The sequence below is a fragment of the Myripristis murdjan genome, chromosome 5 (genome assembly GCF_902150065.1).
Source record: "Myripristis murdjan chromosome 5, fMyrMur1.1, whole genome shotgun sequence".
Classification (NCBI taxonomy): Eukaryota; Metazoa; Chordata; class Actinopteri; order Holocentriformes; family Holocentridae; genus Myripristis; species Myripristis murdjan.
In genome coordinates, this window is record NC_043984.1 from 8,163,338 (window position 1) to 8,184,605 (window position 21,268).

The 21,268-nt window shown below is 41.6% G+C and overlaps 1 protein-coding gene across 1 annotated transcript; it reads left to right on the forward strand.

Annotated features, from left to right (window-relative positions):
• Positions 1–2,787: 2,787 nt before the first annotated feature.
• On the forward strand, positions 2,788–4,402 carry LOC115359203 (P2X purinoceptor 7). Its single transcript, XM_030051553.1, has 4 exons — positions 2,788–2,946; positions 3,511–3,580; positions 3,687–3,841; positions 4,231–4,402. Exons 1-4 carry the CDS (start codon positions 2,831–2,833, stop codon positions 4,400–4,402), a joined length of 513 nt encoding a protein of 170 aa, XP_029907413.1. The 5' UTR covers positions 2,788–2,830.
• The last annotated feature ends 16,866 nt before the right edge of the window (positions 4,403–21,268 follow it).

Genomic DNA, 21,268 nt, shown 5'->3' on the forward strand with positions numbered 1-21,268 from the left:
GATTCCTGCTGACTGTAGGTGAGTTGCCACGTTATTTCATTTTGTGGATGTAATCTCACTTCACGGGCATCGCTTCTAGATGCCACTGTGTTGAAATGCGACATGAAAAGTTTCATTCTCAAATGGAGTGTCTGCCATAAGAAAGAATCAAACAATGAAAAAAGGAAGGAAGAACGATGCTTCCCTTTTTAAGATAACTGCTCACATGAAAGTAGGCTACATGGAAATATACTGCTGTGTGATTTTTGCAAATTGTAATTAACAGTTAGATGGATGAGAATGTTGTATTGCCAAGTTAATGAATATGTGAACCATGAAAAATAAGAACAAAAAGAGAATTAAAAAAAAAAAAAAAGAAGAACATAGGCTACAGTTTGTTCCTGGTTAATATTAAAACTATAAAACATATTATGGCATTAACCCCAGTTCAACCGTCAACTCAGGAGAAAGAGGTCGTCATCAAATGTCATTTTTGTGGCATGGTGAATGCCTCATTGTGGAAAGAAAACACAAATGTAAAATTCTGCACAAATGAAACTGGTTTGTGGTTTCACTGGTTCCCTCTGTTTGGACCATTTCGTTTAGCCTTTATGTGACACATGACCGCACAGTCACAGCATCTGGGGGTACTGTTTTTCATAATGATCTCACTTCCTGCTGTAGCTTCCCTCCTCGCACTTGTTTTCAGATGAGAGTACAGTAGTTACGTTGGCATCATGTTCTGTCCTTAAACACAGAACTAAAATTTCATAGTTTATAGCATTTTAAAAGAAGAAACTTATTTTGAAAATATGAGCTCAGTTCAAGTTGAATTTTGAATAAACTCGTTGATCATGATGAGGTAGGCAGTGATGTAGCCACTGCAAAAACAGGGATCACAGTTGAGCTTTTTTCCCAGCAGCCAGTTGGTCGTGGACAGCAGGTAAACACAGGTGTTGCTCTGAGCTCTGTTCTTCTTCAGTGAGCCGGCACCCCCGACTGAAGTAATGCCATCGATAACACCTGTGTTTACCTGCTATTCATGTCAAAAAAGCAGAAATAACTGCAAAAATTATTCTAACACCAGGCCCAGAGACTGTTGGGTGTACACCATGTGATCTTACATATTAACATATTTTGATTTATTTGTTTATTCATTTATTTGATAGTGACAGACCACATTAATGAATATAAGATGTAAACATGCTGGAGTCAGTAAGAATGCTAATAGACATCCGTTGTCCCTGGACAGGCAACATAATAATTATAATGATAATGATAAATAATAATAATTATTATTATTTATCATTAATAATGATATTGATGAAATGCTTAAGCTGCCAGTAGCCAGATCACATTTGCACTCATCGATCATTTTGTAAGTTTTATTTGTTTTATTATGTGTCACTTTTTTGAAAGGTGGATTTCTTTCTTTCTTTCTGTCTTTCTTTCTTTTTGGCCAGGAACCTTTTCCCAAGTTCTACCTTATTTATTTTCTCTTTAGCCTCCTTTTTTGAATTTAAACATTGTCACTAACTGGCTCCTGTCTGCCCTTAGTGTCACCAACGCAGCCGCCCACATGGAGCACACCAAAAACTACATCTCTGATCTCATCAGACCTTCCTCCACACACTCCCTCCCCGTCTGAGCGTCCTGGTGAGACAATGGGGCTGCCGGCTCCAAGCCACAGCAGCCAAAGTGGAATCAGTGGACTCCCACTGAAACGTTCCCAAACCCCTATCATTCAAAAGCATTTTGCACATTTCCTCAATATTTTGTTTGTTTTACCAGATTTGAACTAGGGGTTCTATATGGTTGCATTTCTTTTTACTGTCTCTTATTTATTTATTCATTTACTCATTTATTTGTCTGACACAGACATTCACACATATCTAAATAAATAATCACTAAACAAAAAATATATGTATATTTTAATTAATTAATTAATTAATTTAGAGACTCAAAGTGGTTTCGCATGTCCTGAGTGCAGACGCACAGAGCAGGCAAATACAAACAGCAAAATGTCGACCAGCCCTTGTCTTTCAAATCCGTTTCCATGACGCTGTGAGTGTTGTGACGATGATGATGGTGGTGTTGTTAATGATGCTGGACATCCCTGTGTGGTTTTGTCTTGCAGGTGACCGTGTTCTCATTATTGTGGCTGTCTGTGTGGCCGTGCTGCTGCTGCTTCTGCTCACCGTGGTCTTCACCGTCAGACGTAAGACGTTCTCCATCAGTCCATGTGTCCACTCTCTGTGGCTGCTTCCTCCTCATCCAGGTGTCAGAGGGGGTGCAGCCTGTGCCTGCATGCACTGGGCACAAGGCACTCTGCACGGTCACGTTATCTAAGTGAAGCTACTTTAAAAACAAAAACTAGACTTTAGAAAAAACTAAAACTAACTGAAACAATATTGTGTAATTACAAAACTCAAAATAAAACAGAAATATACAGAAGATGTCCTCAGTTTTAGTTGTGGTCAATTTGGTCAAATTTGTCAACACATTAAGCATGACGAGGCATTGGTGCTTATGTTTTTTGTGACTAAAATTAATACTCAAACTATTAAAAATGAAAGGTCCCATATTATACTACTTTTCAACAAGTTCACATAGGTCTCAGAGGTCCCACAACAGTAAATTTGAAGTTTGTTACCTAAAAATCCAGTTTGTTCCTGGATTTTAGCCAGCCTGTACCCCTCCTCTAGAGAGCTCTACTGAGAATAAGCTGTTTCTGTGCCTGTAGCTTTAAATGCTAATGAGCTGGTCTGTCCACGCCTGGTTCATGCCCCTCTCTGGAAGGGGCTGTGGCTTGCGCTCCGGTACCATGCGCTAATGTTTACAGAAAGTAGGTATGGCTCATAGAAGCGATGTGATACAGCCATACCAATGTGATCCAGAATCTGACCCAGAAGGAGAGGCTCCTGAAGAAATTCAAACTCTGCGGCTGCAGCAGGACGTTTCTGAATGGTTAGTTACAAATATTATGTGTCTTTATATTTTACCTTTTACTTTGTTCGTGTGTGTTGTTACACTGTTACTTACATGTAGCTAGGTAACGTTACTAACGGTTACGTCTCCGCTGTCTCGTCGGAGTTCTTTTGGTGAATGTGCGATATTGTGAAAAGCGGAATAACGTTATTGTTATCTGTATTCTTGCAGTCTACGGAAAAGGTTTTGTCGTCAGAGGACTGTTACTAGCCTGAACATATGCTCAGTTAGACTGATGTTTTGAGCAGAAATGTTTATCATAACAGCGCCCTGTCATTTATTTTTCACAATATAATGTACTTACCTCGCTATAATTCAGCATAAATATGTCTGTCTGTATCAATAATGTTTTAGTCAGTTTAGTCAAAATTCGAGGCAGTGTTGTGTTGTGTTAATGACACTGTTCTCCATCTCCACATTAGTCACATACATATGACAAATGATGTTTTATGCACTTGAAAGGATTAGGTCAAGCTTACTTCTTATCCACCTCTGCTTGTCCACTTACGTTTTGGTGAAATGTTCACTTTTTTCTTTGGATAGGTGCTCCTGTGGAAACTGTGCTACCATGCCCACAGAAGCTGAGAATATCTGCTGTTTAGAGATACCACAGGTAGTATCTCCATACCCAAAGAGAAGACTAATTTATCTTGATTAGGCTACATGTTACATTTACAGTATAAGATATAATGACATTTATCCTTTGTAATTCCCTGTAGGTTACCAGACGGCTGCGGGAGGTTGAGGATGAGCCATCATGTATGGTAGACCATCCTGGGTTGGAGCCTGTCTGCCTCAATGTGTACTCTCTGCAGAATGCCTGCCAAATATACCGAGCTGACTATGGTCCTTTACGGCTGAGAGGAATACACCAGTATGTTATGCTTTTATTTGCAAAATGTTATAGTTTGTATCTAAATCAAAGATATTATGTAGCCTTGCTTTGCTTCAGTGGACATAATCTTACAACTGTAATAACACGTGACAAATGTGAGTACCGTACAGTTAAATGAATTGATTTAGCAATTTTTTTTTTATTTGTATAGTTTTTCCATAAGCAGGTGGTGTGTAAAATATTTATGTATTCACAGGAGTCATTTCTGTAAACTCTTTCAAGCATTTATTGACATCAAATAATTTACATATAAGTAATACCAGTGATAATCAGAACACGGGGCCAGCCTAACAGGCAATGCACATAAGGGAAAAAAAAGTGTGACACACACCATAAAAAAATATTTGCAAGACTAAAATGGTTTGGAGTCATTACAGGTATTTCGCATATCGCAGCTTCGTTAGCTGGTGCGGGGGCTTCCTGGGGCGCAGAATCCGGGTCGTCATTCCAGCTTGTGTGGTCCTTCGCATCCACACGGAGTTTCCTGATGCTGAAGGCCACTGTGTGGGATTTGGCCCTCGATTGAACAGGGACACATAGCTGGCAATGACCTCCTCCTTGTCAGGCCGCTCAAACTGTGCAGTTAGGTCCTCTGGAACGGGGATGGCCAATACTGCATCTGTGTATGGTGCTGGGTCCACAAAGACAACATACCCTGTTTTATAAAATACATGCACAACACTTTGTTAACCTTTTTTTTCCACAATGACTGAAAGTGTTCCTCTAAATACCTCCTGACATTTGACAATTTATCTAATTTATTGTTTTTATAAGGTTGTTTTTTTGTGTGTGTTTTAGTTTTTACTGTTACTTTATGTTGAAATTCTTATAACATATAAGAGCAATACCTAATACAACAGGCCCAAAACATATGTTTTGGTTGAAAAATAAAAATGAATTTAACACTTACGGAATGTCGGCTCTGTCTTTAGTGGTTTAGCTCTGCATTCTCCCTTCATGACCTCTGTATAGTGGACCTTGAAGAGGGGTTCAGGTTCAAGTTCAAGATTTTTATGCGTCACATGCATGAATGTATGGGTACTTATTTACATGCATGAATCTACGGGGGCTGTCTCGTTATTAGAGATCTGGCCTACCACCACTGTGTCATCGCGAATTTCACAGTGATGTTGGATTGGTATGTTGCTGTGCAGTCATGGGTGTAAGTAAGTAATGTTTATTTATAGAACACCATTCGCAGATAAAAATCACAAAGTGCTTTACAATAAAATAAAATAAAATAAAACAATAAAAACATGAAGTGCATATCAATATAAATAAAGTACAACAATAAAACATAAAATATAAAACCTAAAAACACACTAATTAAAAGCCTGCGTAAATAAAAATATTTTCAGCTGTTTCTTAAGAGTCCCACAGAATCAGAACATCGTCGAGAGAGTGGCAGGGCATTCCAAAGTTTGGGTGCCACTGCCTGAAAAGACCAGTCACCACTGGTCTTGAAGTGGGTTTGAGGAACCACTAGCAATCTCTGATCTGATGACCTCATGGTACGGGCAGGTACATGAGGCTTGATCAGGTCAGAGATGTCAAGCTCTTTCTTATTAAGACAAGTAAAAAGGCTATTACAATAGTCCAGACGAGAAGAGATAAAAGCATGAATGACCATCTCATGTTCCGCTTTAGACACCATATCACCTAATTTTGCAATGTTCCTCAGGTGGAAAAAGCAGTTTCTTATTAATTGTCTGGAGTGCTGCTCTAGAGACATTGCAGAGTCAAGGACGACACTTAAGTTTCTGAGGCTTGGCTGGACCGATGAGCCTAGTACATCACCAATGTATTGCCTGATCTGAGGGATTTTGTCATCTGGTGCAATAATCAAAGTTTCTGTTTCACTGTAATAAATTACCAGCATTTCACAATAATTAACAGTATTATTTTACAGTAACTTGTTGTAATTAAGTTCCCCTGTAATATCCCAATGAATACCTGTAAAATCTACAGTATCCTTTGATATTACAGCAGAGCTGCCAACTCTCACGCATTGGCCGTGAGACTCACCCATTTGATTGGCTCCACACGCTCTCACGCCACACCTCCGATTTCTCACGCTGAAGTGCTCATCAAGAGCCTTTTTTTCTTTTGACTAAAAACGGTTCTGTTTATCTGTGATCTGTCTGTTGAGCCTGAGAAAAGCCACTTGTGATCGATAAGTTATGCCTGCAGAGCAGAGGCGGTGGCGGCTGGGCCACTTTTACAAGAGGCTCAGCCAATCAGAAGAATCTTTTCGATCAATCAGGGACGTCCACCTCACCCAGCGACATGTTATCCAATGAAATGAATGAGTTAGAGGCTACTCACATTACAACGTTTGTACCGCGCCCGAGCGTTCATGCACGAGCACATGCACGGTCACGCACGCAACGCGAACGTGGATACGGTGTAAATCATGCAACTTTCCTCCAGCCTCTGCAAAACCGTTTAATGCGCACAGTGCGATTACCGGCGAATCGCCGAGTTGCGCAATCAATAATCAGCCATTTTGTCTGTGTTGTTGTCAGTTGTGCTGCTGCAACCGCATATAAACAAAAGTCGGTTTATAATGAAAGTAGGCTACGGCAGTCTGTGTGCGCGGCGCACCTGTCAGAGTCGGCAGACCTGGTGCCGGCCAGCACCACGTCAGCGGACCTTTCTGAAGGAGGAAGTTACCTCCGAAACTTAAGGTAAATAAACATCCCTATGTCTGATTACAAGGTACAAAAATGTCTTTTAGTTAAAAGGAAGACATGATGAATGTATTGTATTTTTTTTTTTTTTTTTAATGATATGGATCCCCTGGGTCTGAAATAAAGGGATAACTAACTAACTAACTAACTAACCAACTATTTGAACTAGGCCAATATTGATTTATGATGACGCCCAGCCCGCCTAACCCTACCCTGGTGTGTTAATTGTACAATGATTGTAAATTCACAGTAAATGGAAACTTCATCTGCATTACTTTCACAGTAAATTATTGGCCAATTTTTGCATGATTTCCACAGTATACATAGTAAATTCACAATAAATTACTGTCAACTTGTGCATTACTTTCACACTACACACTGTAAAAGTACAGGGCCTTGTTGTAATGATGTACAGCAAAAGTTTGTAATTCCCCAGAAATGTACTGTAATATCACAGTAATTGCTTTGTCACCGAAGCTGTGAAGATACAGTACACAGTTGTGCTTTTACAACAATGCATCGTAATATCACAGATGTGAAATTACAGTAAATTGCTGTGAGTACATTTCACAGTATATTGCTGTAATCCTTACTGTGAAAGTCATGCAAAACTTATCCAATAATTTATTTTGAATTCACAGCGAAAAATTTTGCAGTGTTTATCAGAATTAAGCTTCAGGTAATTGTCATTTAACCATTTTTTGATGTTGGTCAAGCAGTCAACTAAGGACAGTTTATGGAGCTCAGTAGGTTTAAATCTGCAATCCAACTGAATGTCATAAGCATAAAAATGGTAGGATACATTGTTATAAGACCTGATTATTGTTCCTAGTGGGAGTATGTACAAGAGAAATAAAATTGCGGGGTTCCCCAGGACAGAGCCCTGGGGAACCCCGCATGTTAGCTCAGTGGTATCGGACATAATCTGGTTCACACAAACACTGAAGGTTCTACCTGACAGATATGATGAGAACCACTGTAAAACTGAACCAGACATCCCAACCAGATCACGGAGTCTCGTGATCAGAGTGTAATGGTCAACTGTATCAAAGGCAGATGACAGGTCTAATTAAACCAGGACAGTGTATTCCCCTGAGTCGGCTGACAACAAAATGTCACTTGAAACTTTCAGTAGTGCAGTTTCAGTAGCATGACCTTTACGAAAACCTGACTGGAATTAATCATAGATCTCATGATTTTCAAAATAAACAGTGAGTTGTTCTGCCACCACTTTTTCTAAGATTTTTGACACAAAGGGAAATTTAGAACTAGGCCTGTAATTTCCAGGAAGTGATGGATCCAAGCTAGGCTTTTTCAATATTGGTTCGACAACAGAATGCTTAAAGAAGCAGGGAACAACCCCAGTTACAAGAGATAAATTGAACACATCAACAATACAAGGGCCAATGGACTTAAAAGACTTTCTGAACAGCATGGTAGGGAGAACATCCGTAGGACAGGAGGAGGGTTTCATTTTATCAAGAAGAGTAGAGATAGTGTGTAATGTCACAGGGTTAAAGGAGGACCAAGTGTTAGGGGGGGACAACACACAGGCAGACCCATGACAAGATGGTGGTGAGGGGTTTCCCCTAATATCTCTAATCTTCTCAACAAAGAAAGTAAGGAGTGCATTACTGTCTGCTTGGGAGAACAGTTTGAGGGGTGATTGGAGACACTATTGAATGTATGGTGTCAAACAGGGTTTTGGGATTTTTCATATTCAAAGATATCAGCTGAGAGAAGTATTGGGTTCTGGCATTTCTTAGGCTTTCATTTAAGGAGGTTCTCAATTCCTTCAGATGAATCCTGTGAACTTCAAGTTTTGTTGTTTTCCATAGACGTTCTACCTTTCAACAGTTTCATCGTAGATTCTTAATAGGTTCATCAATCCAAGGACACTGTTTTTTATGCGAGACAATGCTTGATTTCGCAGGTGCCACTTTTTCTATGATGTCCGAGCAATGGCTGTTAAAAGCCTCTATTAAAGCATCTGCGTCACTGTATCCCTCCAGGGAGCATGGGTCGAACAAAACAGAAAACTTTTGAACAGTCTCCTCATTTATAAACCGCCTTTCTGCCCTCTTTTTTGGAGGAGGTGGATCCAAGGGAAACGTAAGGTCAAAGAAAACACAGCAGTGGTCACTAACACACACATCCTCGACACACACACACTGTAAAAAATCTGAAGTTGAGAAAACTTAAAAATGTAAGGCAACCAGCTGCACAGCCTTTTTGAGTTTCTTCAACTTCTGGGGTTGTAAAGTTTAAACAACTTAAATTTGTGAGTTAGACTGCTTGTTTACTCAAACTGTTAGGTCAAGTTGAAAAAACTCAAAATTACTATTGTGATGTACTAACATACATAGGTTAACTTTACTTAAATTCTTAAGTTTAGCCAACTTGAAGTTGTTTGTTCAGTAAAATTATAAGTACAGGTACACTGGACTGTATATGTCTTGTTGAGCTAACTTTTATTTAAACTCAAGATTTGCAGTTAATGCAACTTGGGTGCCCAGAAGTTCAGTAAACTTAAAAAGGATGTGCAGCTGGTTGCCTTACATTTTTAAGTTAGCTTAATTTACTTACATAAACAGGTTTACACAAAAAAGCATGCTTTTAAGTTGGGATAACTACAACAAAACTGACTGCTGTATATGAGCATTCCGCCTTAAGTCTGAAAGCTGCTGCTGGACCCTTCTCAGTAACAGACAAGAACACTCAAGAACACATAACTCTTTTTTTTAATAACAATGAAAAACATTTGCTGTGACTGACTCAATAATTTTACTTTTTTTTTTTTTTTTTTTTTTTTAAAGTGCTTTGTCAATAATTGTACAAGTACCTCTTTCTTTTTTGCACAATGATTTAAAATATTCTATCTCTTTAGGGGAAAAAAAAACATGACAAACCAGCACCAAAACTCACAAATTATAACAACTTCATTCATGTAACAACATTTTCTTTTAAAGGTTAAACATTACAGTCACAGAGATTTACTATATTTAGCAGATGTGCAAAGGTCTTTGAAATCACACAGTTCACAGAAAAAAGTGATATGCTCTTTAGGTTTAGAGGCCTGTTTGTGTGCTCTAGTGAGATGGGACTTCAGTGCACCAGTTGTCTTGAAAGTGCAGACGCAGTCTGTGTACAGGCACGGCAGTGGCCAGAATCGCCCCTTGGCAATGTCGAAGTCTGTAATGCTTGAAGAGGACCTCTCGATCAGGGCGTGAAAACTTGCACTCCTTAGCCTGCATTCAACTCCTAAAAATAGATCAAAACAACAAAATAGTTAAAACTGTACTCAAAAAAGGGTACATGACAAATTCAAATACATAGAATGTATTGTGATCAATATTCATTCAATCACAGATTTTTCTGTTTGTCTTATCTTTTTTATGTATATTATATAATAATTGATAACACTATCAATTTTATGGCTGACAGATTATACCTGCTGACAATATTATTGTTTCTGTTAATGTCTAGTTATCCATCAGACTTAACTTGCAATTTAGTAATCAAACAGACCTAACAATTCAGCTACCAATGAATGAGCAGTAGTATGCCTGTGATAACACAGATTGAAAAATAAGCCGAAGTGATACCTCTTCTCTGAATAGACAAGCTAAGCCAGTGTGCTGCTGTTAGCCAGTGATCGATAAGTCGGTTTCGGGGAAAACTACATCAAAATAACTTACTCCCTGTGTTTCCTGCCTGCGGCACGCGTGAAAGCTAGAGGGGAGAGGAGAGCTGCACCAGAGCCGTGCGACACACGTAGGCAGTGTGGCCACTGCAACCCGGTGTATGGGTCATCAGTTTACACCGGTTCTCCCCGGAGACTAAGGTCAAAGCCCGGGGAAGTCGCCCCCTGCAGCTAGCTGGCTGGTGGCAGTTCTGTGGACCGTTGCGCTCCGACATACAGCGCTAGCACACAAATGGATAGTTTCTGATTCACTGAATACGTCATGTAGCACGTCTTCGATTTTAACCGACAGGAAACTACAGAGAAGCTGTAACGTTAGCTGTTACAAAAGTAAATGTAGTTGACAACACTCACCTTATTCATGCATATTCATGCCGAAAACATAAAACCTCTCTGTTCTTCGTCTTTTATCCCATCTGTGGCACGCATCTCCTTGGAAATCTAAAATGTGGCGTGAACAAGTGGGAGTGGGAGGCAGGTTATAGTTGTTTTGTTTTGTTGTTTTCTTCTTCTTCTTCTTCTTCCTCTTCTTCCGGGAAGTATTTTTCTTCTTCTTCTGTTGAGTTTTATGGCGGAAGTACATACAGTACAGGCCAAAAGTTTGGACACACCTTCTCATTCAATGCGTTTTCTTTATTTTCATGACTATTTATGTTGTAGATTCTAACTGAAGGAATCAAAACTATGAATGAAAACGTGGAGTTATGTACTTAACAAAAAAAGGTGAAATAACTGAAAACATGTTTTATATTCTAGTTTCTTCAAAATGGCCACCCTTTGCTCTGATTACTGCTTTGCACACTCTTGGCATTCTCTCCATGAGCTTCAAGAGGTAGTCACCTGACTTCTGCACAACACACCTGATGGTCCCAACCCCATTGATAAAGCAAGCACTAATTAACCCTGATAAGGCACACCTGTGAAGTGAAAACCATTTCAGGTGACTACCTCTTGAAGCTCGTCGAGAGAATGCCAAGAGTGTGCAAAGCAGTAATCAGAGCAAAGGGTGGCTATTTTGAAGAAACTAGAATATAAAACATGTTTTCAGTTATTTCACCTTTTTTTGTTAAGTACGTAACTCCACATGTGTTCATTCATAGTTTTGATGCCTTCAGTGAGATTCTACAATGTAAATAGTCATGAAAATAAAGAAAACGCATTGAATGAGAAGGTGTGTCCAAACTTTTGGCCTGTAGCCTACTGTATATAAATACATATTTTTGTAATTTTTTAAATAATTATTATTAAAACACACAAAACATACAGAGACAATCGCCAGGGGGTGACATACTTTCAAGGACAAATTTTCAGAATATCATATTACATAAATATATTAAAAAGAGCAAATAAATTAAAATTTTTAAAGGCTTTCATATTCGTGGAGTGGCTAATGGTCCTAATATATGCAAATGAGATGGTTTTGGTTAGTGTGACGACATTTGTGAATATGCCATTTAGCAATGAAATAAGACAACAGACAAGTCTCAGGTTACTGCACATTAGGGAGGAGAAACGACAAATAATTATAAATGAAAGAAAAAATGTATTAAATTAAATATATATATATACAAATACAAGTCGCACAAGTGATTTTTCTCAACTAATTATTGAGTAAACTTGTTTTTTTGTGTTAGCTAAGCATCTTGACCAAATGGTCGTTCATTCCACTTAAAAAATGGGTTAGAATTACAGTTCATAAGTTGGAGTTTTTATAGTGCTGTATAACTCACAAACAATAGTTGTCTGAACTAAACTATTCACATTGACAGTACTATTTTTGAGAGACATTGTGTAAATTTGTTTTTTCAAGTTAACTCAGCAAATTGCCCAAGTGGTTGTTCACTTGACTTAAAAAAACAGGTTAGGATAACAAATCATAAGTTGGCGTTTTTACAGTGCATTAGCAATGTTTAAACCAAGGGAGAAAACAAGGTCCAGGGTGTGGACCTTGGAATGTGTAGATCCAGAGACGTGCTGGGTGAAGTTAAAAGAGTCAGTTATGGTCAAGAGGTCGGCAGCCATGTTGCAGCTGACTTTATCAATGTGAAGGTTAAAATCACCAATAATTAAAACCTTCTCCAGCTTAATGATGGAGGCTAGAAACTCTGTGAAGTTGTTAAGGAATACACTTGCAGGGCCAGGGGAGTGATAAATTAAAACACAATAAAATACATTAGTTAAACCAGTCTTTATCATCAGTGACTCAAAGGAGGAGTGGTTAACTAGATTTATTTCTCTACACAGATATCTGTCGCGATATACAGCAGCGAGCCTGCCTCCACGGCGTGCCAGGCGAGGCGCACCAATGACTGAGCAGCCGATAGGACAGAGCTCATTCAGGTGGACAAACTCGCCAGGGCTACAGGGAATCCTGACAGGAGTTGGTGCGGTAGATAAGACAGCAGTGCCAGCAGAGTTGAAGGAATCAGCATCAGCAGTAGAAGTAGTTGTTGTTGTTGGCCCAGCAAGACCCACACTAAGAGAGCTGGCTACGGTGATGGAAGACACATAAGTCTGAATTGGGTCTTGCTGTGATGCACGTCAATGCTCCATGCCAAAGGCTATAAATCTGATAAAATTGTCTGTGAACAATTTGGTACCCCTTCTATTAAGGTGAACCCCATTTGCTCTATGCAGACCTGAGTTACACCAGAATGAATCAAAATTTGAAATGAAATCAAAACAAGTGGCTGAGCAAAAGTTACATAATCACTGGTGGAGGCTGTACAGTCGACTGAAAGACTCCAGTGTTTTCCCAGACTCTCAACAGTGTAGCACAGTGATTCAAAATCATCATGCAGCTTTGAGGACTGCCTAGCCATGACGTCATTACAACCAGAATGTAAGATCACTGTGTGAATGGTGGGGTGAATGTCAAGTAGAACTGGGATTAATTCTATAAAATCAGCAGTTTTTCCTCCGGGAAGACAGTACGTGATGGCACCAGGAAGCTTTAAAAAATGAACAATGGAATCACCTACCACTAGGATTTCAGGGTGCTCAGATCCAGGGCTGCCTTTGTAAACTGCAAGTTTTGGGCTGAGATTATGACTGGTTTTTAGCAAGCTGGGGGGGAGGGCAGATTTGTTTACCTGCGGAGACTACTCCGTGTCCGGAGTAGTTGACTGTGAAGGGGGAGAGGACGACACCTCAGCAGACCCCGCATGAGGACGATGTGTGGGCTGCGGGGGTGAGAAACAGGGTCGTTTGCAACCAGGGGGACCTGGTGTAGAGGAGGGCAAGCCCGAAATCGGGGTAGCACTGGAGGAAGAGGAGCACTTCCGGTCCCGGGTCACTCTGCGCGCTCAGAGGGAAGCTTCGCCAGGGGGGAGAAAAAGTTTAAGAGTGTAACATCATTGCCACCGGCACCGAAGGAGTCGTAGAGGGGAAGAGATAGCTTTTTTGTGCCTTTGACAATAGATGACCAGGATGGAGTGGAGTTTGAACGTCAGCAGGAGCCGCCGCTGCTTCTGAAAGCAGCTGGATATCCACAGGCTCGAGCAATGCCAGCTACCGGTCCCGGTGAGGTGGATTGGTTTCCAGTAAGCTGTCTGGTCTGGCAGCTCTCAGAGATTTTCCCATGCTGTCAAAAACTCAGGACAGGAACAGCCAGTGCAGGTAATAGGAGGTTGAAGAAATTCAAAATGCGAGCCGGAATAGCTACGGGGGGCTCCTCAAGCAGAGGAGGGCAGCCCAGCCCGTTTGGCAAAGAAAAAGCAAGAAAAAGGGAGTAAAAGCGCTAAAAACCGGTGGTAGGGCAATGGCGGCTCGGGACAGTGGCGTTGACTGCTAAAATAAGTAAATAACCGACGATCGGTCTGTCTCATTGTTGAAATAGGCAACCAGAAATTTATGCAACACTTAAAAGACGGATTTGTGCAAAAGGGCATTTTAAAAAAACATAGAATTTTGATTTAAAAGCAGTTTACAACAAGTTAAAAGTCAGAGCACAAGCAGACTTTTGCAGACGCCACGCCTGCGTAGTGGGAGGATCTGTACAGGGAGTATAGCAGAGGGCTCAGTACGCAGCCTTGGAGGGCACCAGTGTGGAGGGTACGGGAGCTGGAGGTGTGGGCTCCAACCTTCACCACCTGTGGTCTGCCAGTCAGGAAGCTCTGAACCCAGGAGCAGAGTGAGGGACTCAGCCCCAGGTCCCTGAGCTTGGTGACCAGTCTGTGGGGAACTATGGTGTTAAACACTGAGATGTAATCAATAAACAGCAGACGCGCATAATTTCCCTTACCGGTGTCCAGGTGGGAGAGGGTGGAGTGGAGGATGTGTGATGGCGTCGTCAGTACTCCTATTGGGGTGATAGGCGAACTGAAGGGGGTCCAGGGAGTCCGGAAGTGATGAACAGATGAAGTCTTTGATGAGTCTTTCAAAGTACTTCATCACCACGGAGGTCAGAGCTACAGGGCAGTAGTCATTTAGACCGGCTGGGTTGGTCTTTTTGGGCACGATTATGGTGGATTTTTTAAGGCAGGTGGGAACGACAGAGTGGGCCAGGGACAGATTAAAGATGGTTGTGAACACCGGAGCTAGCTGTTTAGTGCAGGATTTTAGCAGACACCCGGGGATGCCATCTTAATAGGTTCGGCTGCCTTCCTGCTGTTCACTCGTCTCAGAGCTCTCCGCGTCGTGCTCCGAGAGTGAGAGTGGGCGGTTCTCCTCACTGGTCAGGTCGCCTGCTTCGATTGCACTGGCCCTAGCGCTAGCCTCAAAGCGAGCGAAAAAGGTGTTAAGCTCTTCCGACAGTAAGGAGTCGATAACAGCCGAGGTGTTCACTTGTCCTCTATAATCTGTAATTGTCCGCAGTCCTTAGCACATGTGTCTGCTGTCGTGGTCGAACAGTTGCTCCTCCACCTTATCCCTTTATCGCCTCTTAGCCGCTTTCACCGCATGTCTGAGCTTGTAGGCAGCCGCTTTGGTAAGGTGACATGTCTCCGGTGATGAGCCCCTCATTATAGGCAGTGGTGCGTGCTTTCAGAGCCTCGCGGATAGACTTATCCACCCATGGTTTCTGATTAGGAAAAACCTTCATAGTCACCATAGGAATGGTATCATCTAATAGCTTGGATATAAAGCACGTAGCCACTTCCGTAAACTCGTTGACGTCATCCGAGCATAACCTTTTTGAGGTTCACCTTGTTGAAGTCACCGGCCACAATGAGGGCTGCATCTGGGTGTTTGGCGTAGTGTTTGTTGATGGTATCGTAGTGTGGTGAGAACAGTGTCCGTGTCCATCTGGGGTGGAATATAAACGGCAAAGATGATGACCACAGAGAACTCCCGGGGCAGATAGAAAGGATGACAGAGGATTGTCAGGTGTTCGAAGTCCGGTGAGCATGAGTGCGACAGAACAGAAGCATTCCTTGGATAACACCAGTTGTTGTTGGTCAGGAAACACACTCCACCACCTTTAGATTTACCGGATTCCTTCATTCTGTCCATGCGAAACACTGTGAATGTTTGTGCTGGGCGAACAGCGTGGTCCAGCACCTCCATCGTGAGCCATGTCTCCGTGAAACAAAGGATGTTGCAGTCCCTCATGTCTCGCTGGAAGCGGACCCGGGCTCTGTCCCTGTCGTCCAACTTGTTATCCATGGATTGGACGATGCAGCAGGATACTTGGGAGAGGAGGGTGGTGTGCTTGCGCTTGTAGCCTGTTTCTGACCCCGGCACCTTTCCCACGGTGTTTTTTCCTGCTTCTCCTCGGAGGTCCATTCCCCTGGTTACACTCCGCATCCCATAAGATCTCCTTCGGCCAAGTGGAGCTCTCATGTTTAATTCCAGAAAAAAGGTAAGTAGTCTTGATTGCAATGTTCAGTAGTGTGCTGTGGTCGTAGGTTATTAATGCAGAAGACAGAGAATTTTGCATAGCCTTTTAGCCTGTTGATTATGGCACACTCATTGACAAGAGAATTTCAAACTGGCACTCCATGCCAAAAAGGTCGCCAACCCCTGGTCTAGAAGTACAGAAAAGAGAAAATCAAAGATGATAATACAGACAGAAACTTTAGGCTACACACTCTCACAAGTTCTAAGTAACCGCAGTTTAATTTACCTGCACAGCATTCCAAGAAATGGAGAGACAACATTCTCTGGGGCAAAACGAAGGATGACGCTGTGAAAAGCCTCCTGCGTACAACCAGGGCCATTAGTTTTTCGGAAAAGTACTACGGGGGATATCTATCAAGCACTAACATGTGGTAGTAACACACACTTTAATGGCGACCGCAGACGTAGCGTCCATAACAACAACAGCTGAGAGTACGTTAGCTACCCTAACCCTAACAACTGTCTTTGTGAGACTAGTGCGGACTAGAAAGACCGATGCGCATGAACTGATGAAGCCCCTTGGATAAGAGGCAAAACGTCTTCCTAAGACAAATACAAGTCCAGTTGCCTACGATTCAATTTGCCCAAAGAGAACGATGACCTGGATAAATGAGAATATCCATAGACATCCAAATTACAAATAACACTGTGTGTATAGAGCTAGCTAGCTTACATATATGTTCACACAGCTTCTCTTCAACGTCCCCTGGTATTATTTACTGTTGTGTTTTAACCTAACTAGTATAAGGAAACTATGTTACCAACAGTAACTTACGTTAGCTGCCATGCTAAAACCACATCCAACAGGCTATCACGCTAGATAGGCTTATATGGTAAAGCAACATAAAGTGGTAAAACTTACAGCTCCCACGTTTGTAGTTGGGTCACGGACAGTTGGTACCGATCCATGCTTTATCTTCAGATTCTTAGCGAATCCTGCTTTGTACTGGCCCTCGTTGAGAAAGCAGTCCGCACTGAAATGGTGAACACATACAACATTTTAGGAATTGTTGTGGGTACATTTCCATCGAAAATAAAATTAATCCACTGGATCTTCAAAACCTCAGACGAAGGAGGTAGAAATAGACTTTTGTGCTCATTTGTGCAGCAAGCAACAGAGCAGCTTCCGTGCTTTGCTCGTACCTTCGAAATGATTGTTTTACCGGAGCGGCGTTTGCGAGGGGGAAAAATGGCGCCCACGAGGAAGTTTCTGAGGGCAGGGCAAATATTTATCTGGGGCGGTGGCACCAACCTGGAGGACTAATGAAAATATAAAACTGTAATGACTGTAGAAGAGAGCCTGGACAGGTGGCTGTGAACATTTCATCACCAGACCACAACAGGTGATGCATACACACTTCCTGTGTCAACATTTCAAGGATGTCATTTCTAAAAAAAATAAAATAAAATAAAAAAAAAATGCCATGGCTGAATGCAGTCACTGTGGTTGTCGACTGAGAGTGGGCACGCTGCAAGAGTGTTTCACCAGTGTGTGTCCTAAACTGCACCCAGTGTGCATGGTTGTTGCAGAGTGTTCATCTTTAAATGGTGTCAAATGACAGCAAAATGAAGGACTCTGTTTTCCCAGCAGTGACCGCTCCATCAAGTCTTCCCTGGTTGGTTGCAGGGCTGTTGTTATTTATTTATTTATTTATTTATTTATTTTCAGAGAGACAGTGGTATTAAAAAAATGTTCATTTGACTGACTCCCCTCTCACTTGTGTGTTTTGCGCCCCCAGGTGTTGTGCTGTCAAAAAAAGCAGTTTGTGGGAACAACACAGAGGTTAGTGGAGAACAGTGCACTCACAGCCACATGACCAGTGTTTTGTTTAGTGTATTCTTACTGGATTATCAGCTAGCAGGTTGATGATTTTGTCAAATGTCAGGTTTATAGTTTTAATGTATGCGCTCATAATACATGCCCCTTTAAACCTGTGGGCTGTGTGTAAAAATGTATTTTTTTTTCTTTTCAAATGCATTGGTTATTTTTATGGAATTTCTCTTGAAATTTTAACTATATAATCATATTAATTATACAGTTTTCTTGTAATTACACTATTTTACATAATATTTTTTAATGAAATTATTTATTTATTCATTTATTTATTTATTTATTCAAAATCTCTCATTTGACATGTTCCTGCTCACTTTGGTTGTTCAAAGTGTCCACATATCAAGTTATTTTTTTGTTTTTACTCTACTGCATATGACTTCTCCATGTAACTTCTCACTATCCAAACACTACTGAGGCTGTATCTGTCATTCTTCCCTGCCAGGACCATTGTGTCTATGAGGAGGTAGAGTACACCCAAAAGCCACAAACAGGAACTGCACTGCCCTCCATTTACGCCACTGCCAGCTTTCCCACAAACCCCTCTGCCTTCCCCCAGTACGACGTGGTCAGCCTCCCAAACAGCTCTGGTGAAGCCGCAGCGGGCACACCACCTCCCACATCCAGCTCCTCTGACCATGAATACTCCACAGTGGAGTATTTTACTGTCAATCACCAGGACATTCCTCTCTATTCAGTGGTCAAAAAGCCAGAATTGAGCAAAACGTGAGCCATCAAGGCTCTGTCCACACCTGAACTGAGCCTGAGTGGTGCCTTGGCTTTGCCTCAGGCCCAAACCCAACTTATGGCTAAGTTCAGTGGGCATGGCATTTTTATGTTTTTATGGGATTTTTAAAATATTTTTCATGTCAGCCCTGCTCAGACAATTACACAAAAATATCGTCTGAGATGTTGGGGTTGTCAGATTTAAATGTTAATCATTCTGAGACATACTGGACGGACCACTTTATGCACTTTGGAACAGGTTTAGCAACAGATATGTTGCATGGATACATGTGAGAAATCTAAGAGAGTAAGGGCCCTATCTTGTGCCACCCACTATCCGCTGCCACGACCCGCTACCCGCAAATTGCGGATTTAGGAACTTCCGCTATCCCTAAACGGTATCTTGCGCCACCCGCTACCCGCTATCCGTTATGCCGACTGCATCATTTGCGCCTGGAGGTGTGTTCGTGGGCGTGTTTCATGCGCTATCCCTAAAGTTGCTATCTTGCGCACACACTTTAGGGATAGCGGATAGCGGGTGCTCCTGACCACCGGCTATCCGCTATCCCTAAAGTGTGGGCTGTTAGGAGAGCGCGCCCAGGCGGCTTCAATGCGCGCCCCGATGGAGCCTCACCATGCACACGGTCGGACTGATACCGGGACACCGCCGGAATGGACTGAGTATATTACTCATATAGACTGTTTAGAGGAAAGACTGTTTTAATTGGACACTTACGCCAGCACGTTTTGTTGTTTTATCATAAGCCAGCAGCTGTGCTATATTTTTATTTTTAATATTTTATTTGCCCAATCTACCTTGTCAATAAATTAGTTTACACATAGTTCCACCTCTGCCTCTTGTGTGTGTGTGGTGTGACCCGGGGATTTTGCTCAATCAGTACAACCTTGTGACACGTCCACTTGGACACATGTGGCTCCACCTCCCGAATTAACTCGCCTATAATATAATATATAATATGTATATATATAAAGCCAACTTGCTTTAGCCTCAGTTGAACCCCTGAGAAAATCTACCTCCCTCTCTCCATCACGGGTTTAGGATTTAGGATTTAGGATAGCGCAGCCTGCCCTTAAAGGCAATGGCACCTGGCACACTGATTGGTTTAACTGGCGTAACGCCCAAAACACACCTATGCATAATATAGCGGGTAGCGCAGGTGTTTTGCGGATAGCGGGAGGTGCACAAGATAGCAACTTTTACGGGGGAACGCCTCTTCCTAAATCCTAAATCCGCAAATAGCGGGTTTAGGGAGTCTGGCGCAAGATAGGGCCCTAAATCTTGTTTGTTCCACCAGCACAGTGTTCAGCTGTGTCAATTATCTAAAGTTACAATATGTAATGAATCACATCAAATGTGCAAATGTTCAGAACACAGTAACAGGAGCTCATAAGTGTTGCTGATTAACACCATTCAGCCCACGGTGATGCTGCTGAGATTTCAAACTTTTAAAGTAGCCAAGCCCCTTTGAAAGCATCATAATGCATGTGTAACATATCTTCCTTTAGCCGGACTTTTGAGCACTGAGCAGTACACCTGTCCAGCAACATGCTCCAAAGGCATTAGGCCTGACAGTGCCAGGGTCCTGCACACAGGCCCTGCTACACCTAAATGCAGTATTTGAAAAATATGAGAAAAGTAGTTGATGTTTCTGATACCGTTCTGAAGTTATATTTGGGATTTTTGTGTGATATGCTATTATTTTCTGTTAAATGTTTTGAATATTTTGGTCTGAATAAGCAGATCTGGTAAGAAGGGTAGGCGATAATAAGCCTATGCCTTTTCAGTTTGGTTATTTTTAGTTAGGCTATACTGACAGAATGTGTATTTGTTTTTTAATTTTTTTTATTTCTTTCTTTTCTGGTAAACTGTATTTTTAAATGACCTGACTGGAATACATTTTTTCATTCATTTTCATTCATTCAGTCAGTTGTTACTCAACCAGTTGTTGATGTTTCAGATGGTCAAATTTACTCTCCAGCCTGGATTCCTAATACATTTTGTTCTCAAAAAATCAAATGACACCACAAGGTTTTGTTTTTCTCTGGTCTAACAAGCATGAGTTCGTAGAATGTTTCTGCCTCCACTGTCATGTCTCTGCACTGGTGCACTTCAGAAACGATGCAGGATGGCAACAATGGCAGTCATTCACCTGACCACCACTGCAAATTCTGCTTAAAGTTAACACTCTGACTGCAATTTCACTTTCCCCTGCTTTCACAATTTACTGTTTCACAAATATGACTTACTTATGAATTTGTGCATGATCGGACATGAGTCATTTTTCAAACGTGATCTAAAAGAGTGCAGCCAGCAGAGCGCAGATCTCCAGCAGGCACGTCTCCCCCTCTCCGGTGCTGGGATTTGGGGAGAAAACTGTTGAGGAGTAAGCACTCAACTGCAGTATACAAGAGGTTTTTCAAAGGTTTTGAATCAGTGCAACCTGCAGAGGTCCTTGATCATACAGTCATAAGTGTGTTAAAACAACCAAGTGTAATATGAACTTGCACTTTACAAAAAGAAAAGATTTGCTATGTGACCATTTTGGTCCCTCCAGGCTGATGCCTGGTGGAGATAATGAGAAAAGCTAAGACAATTT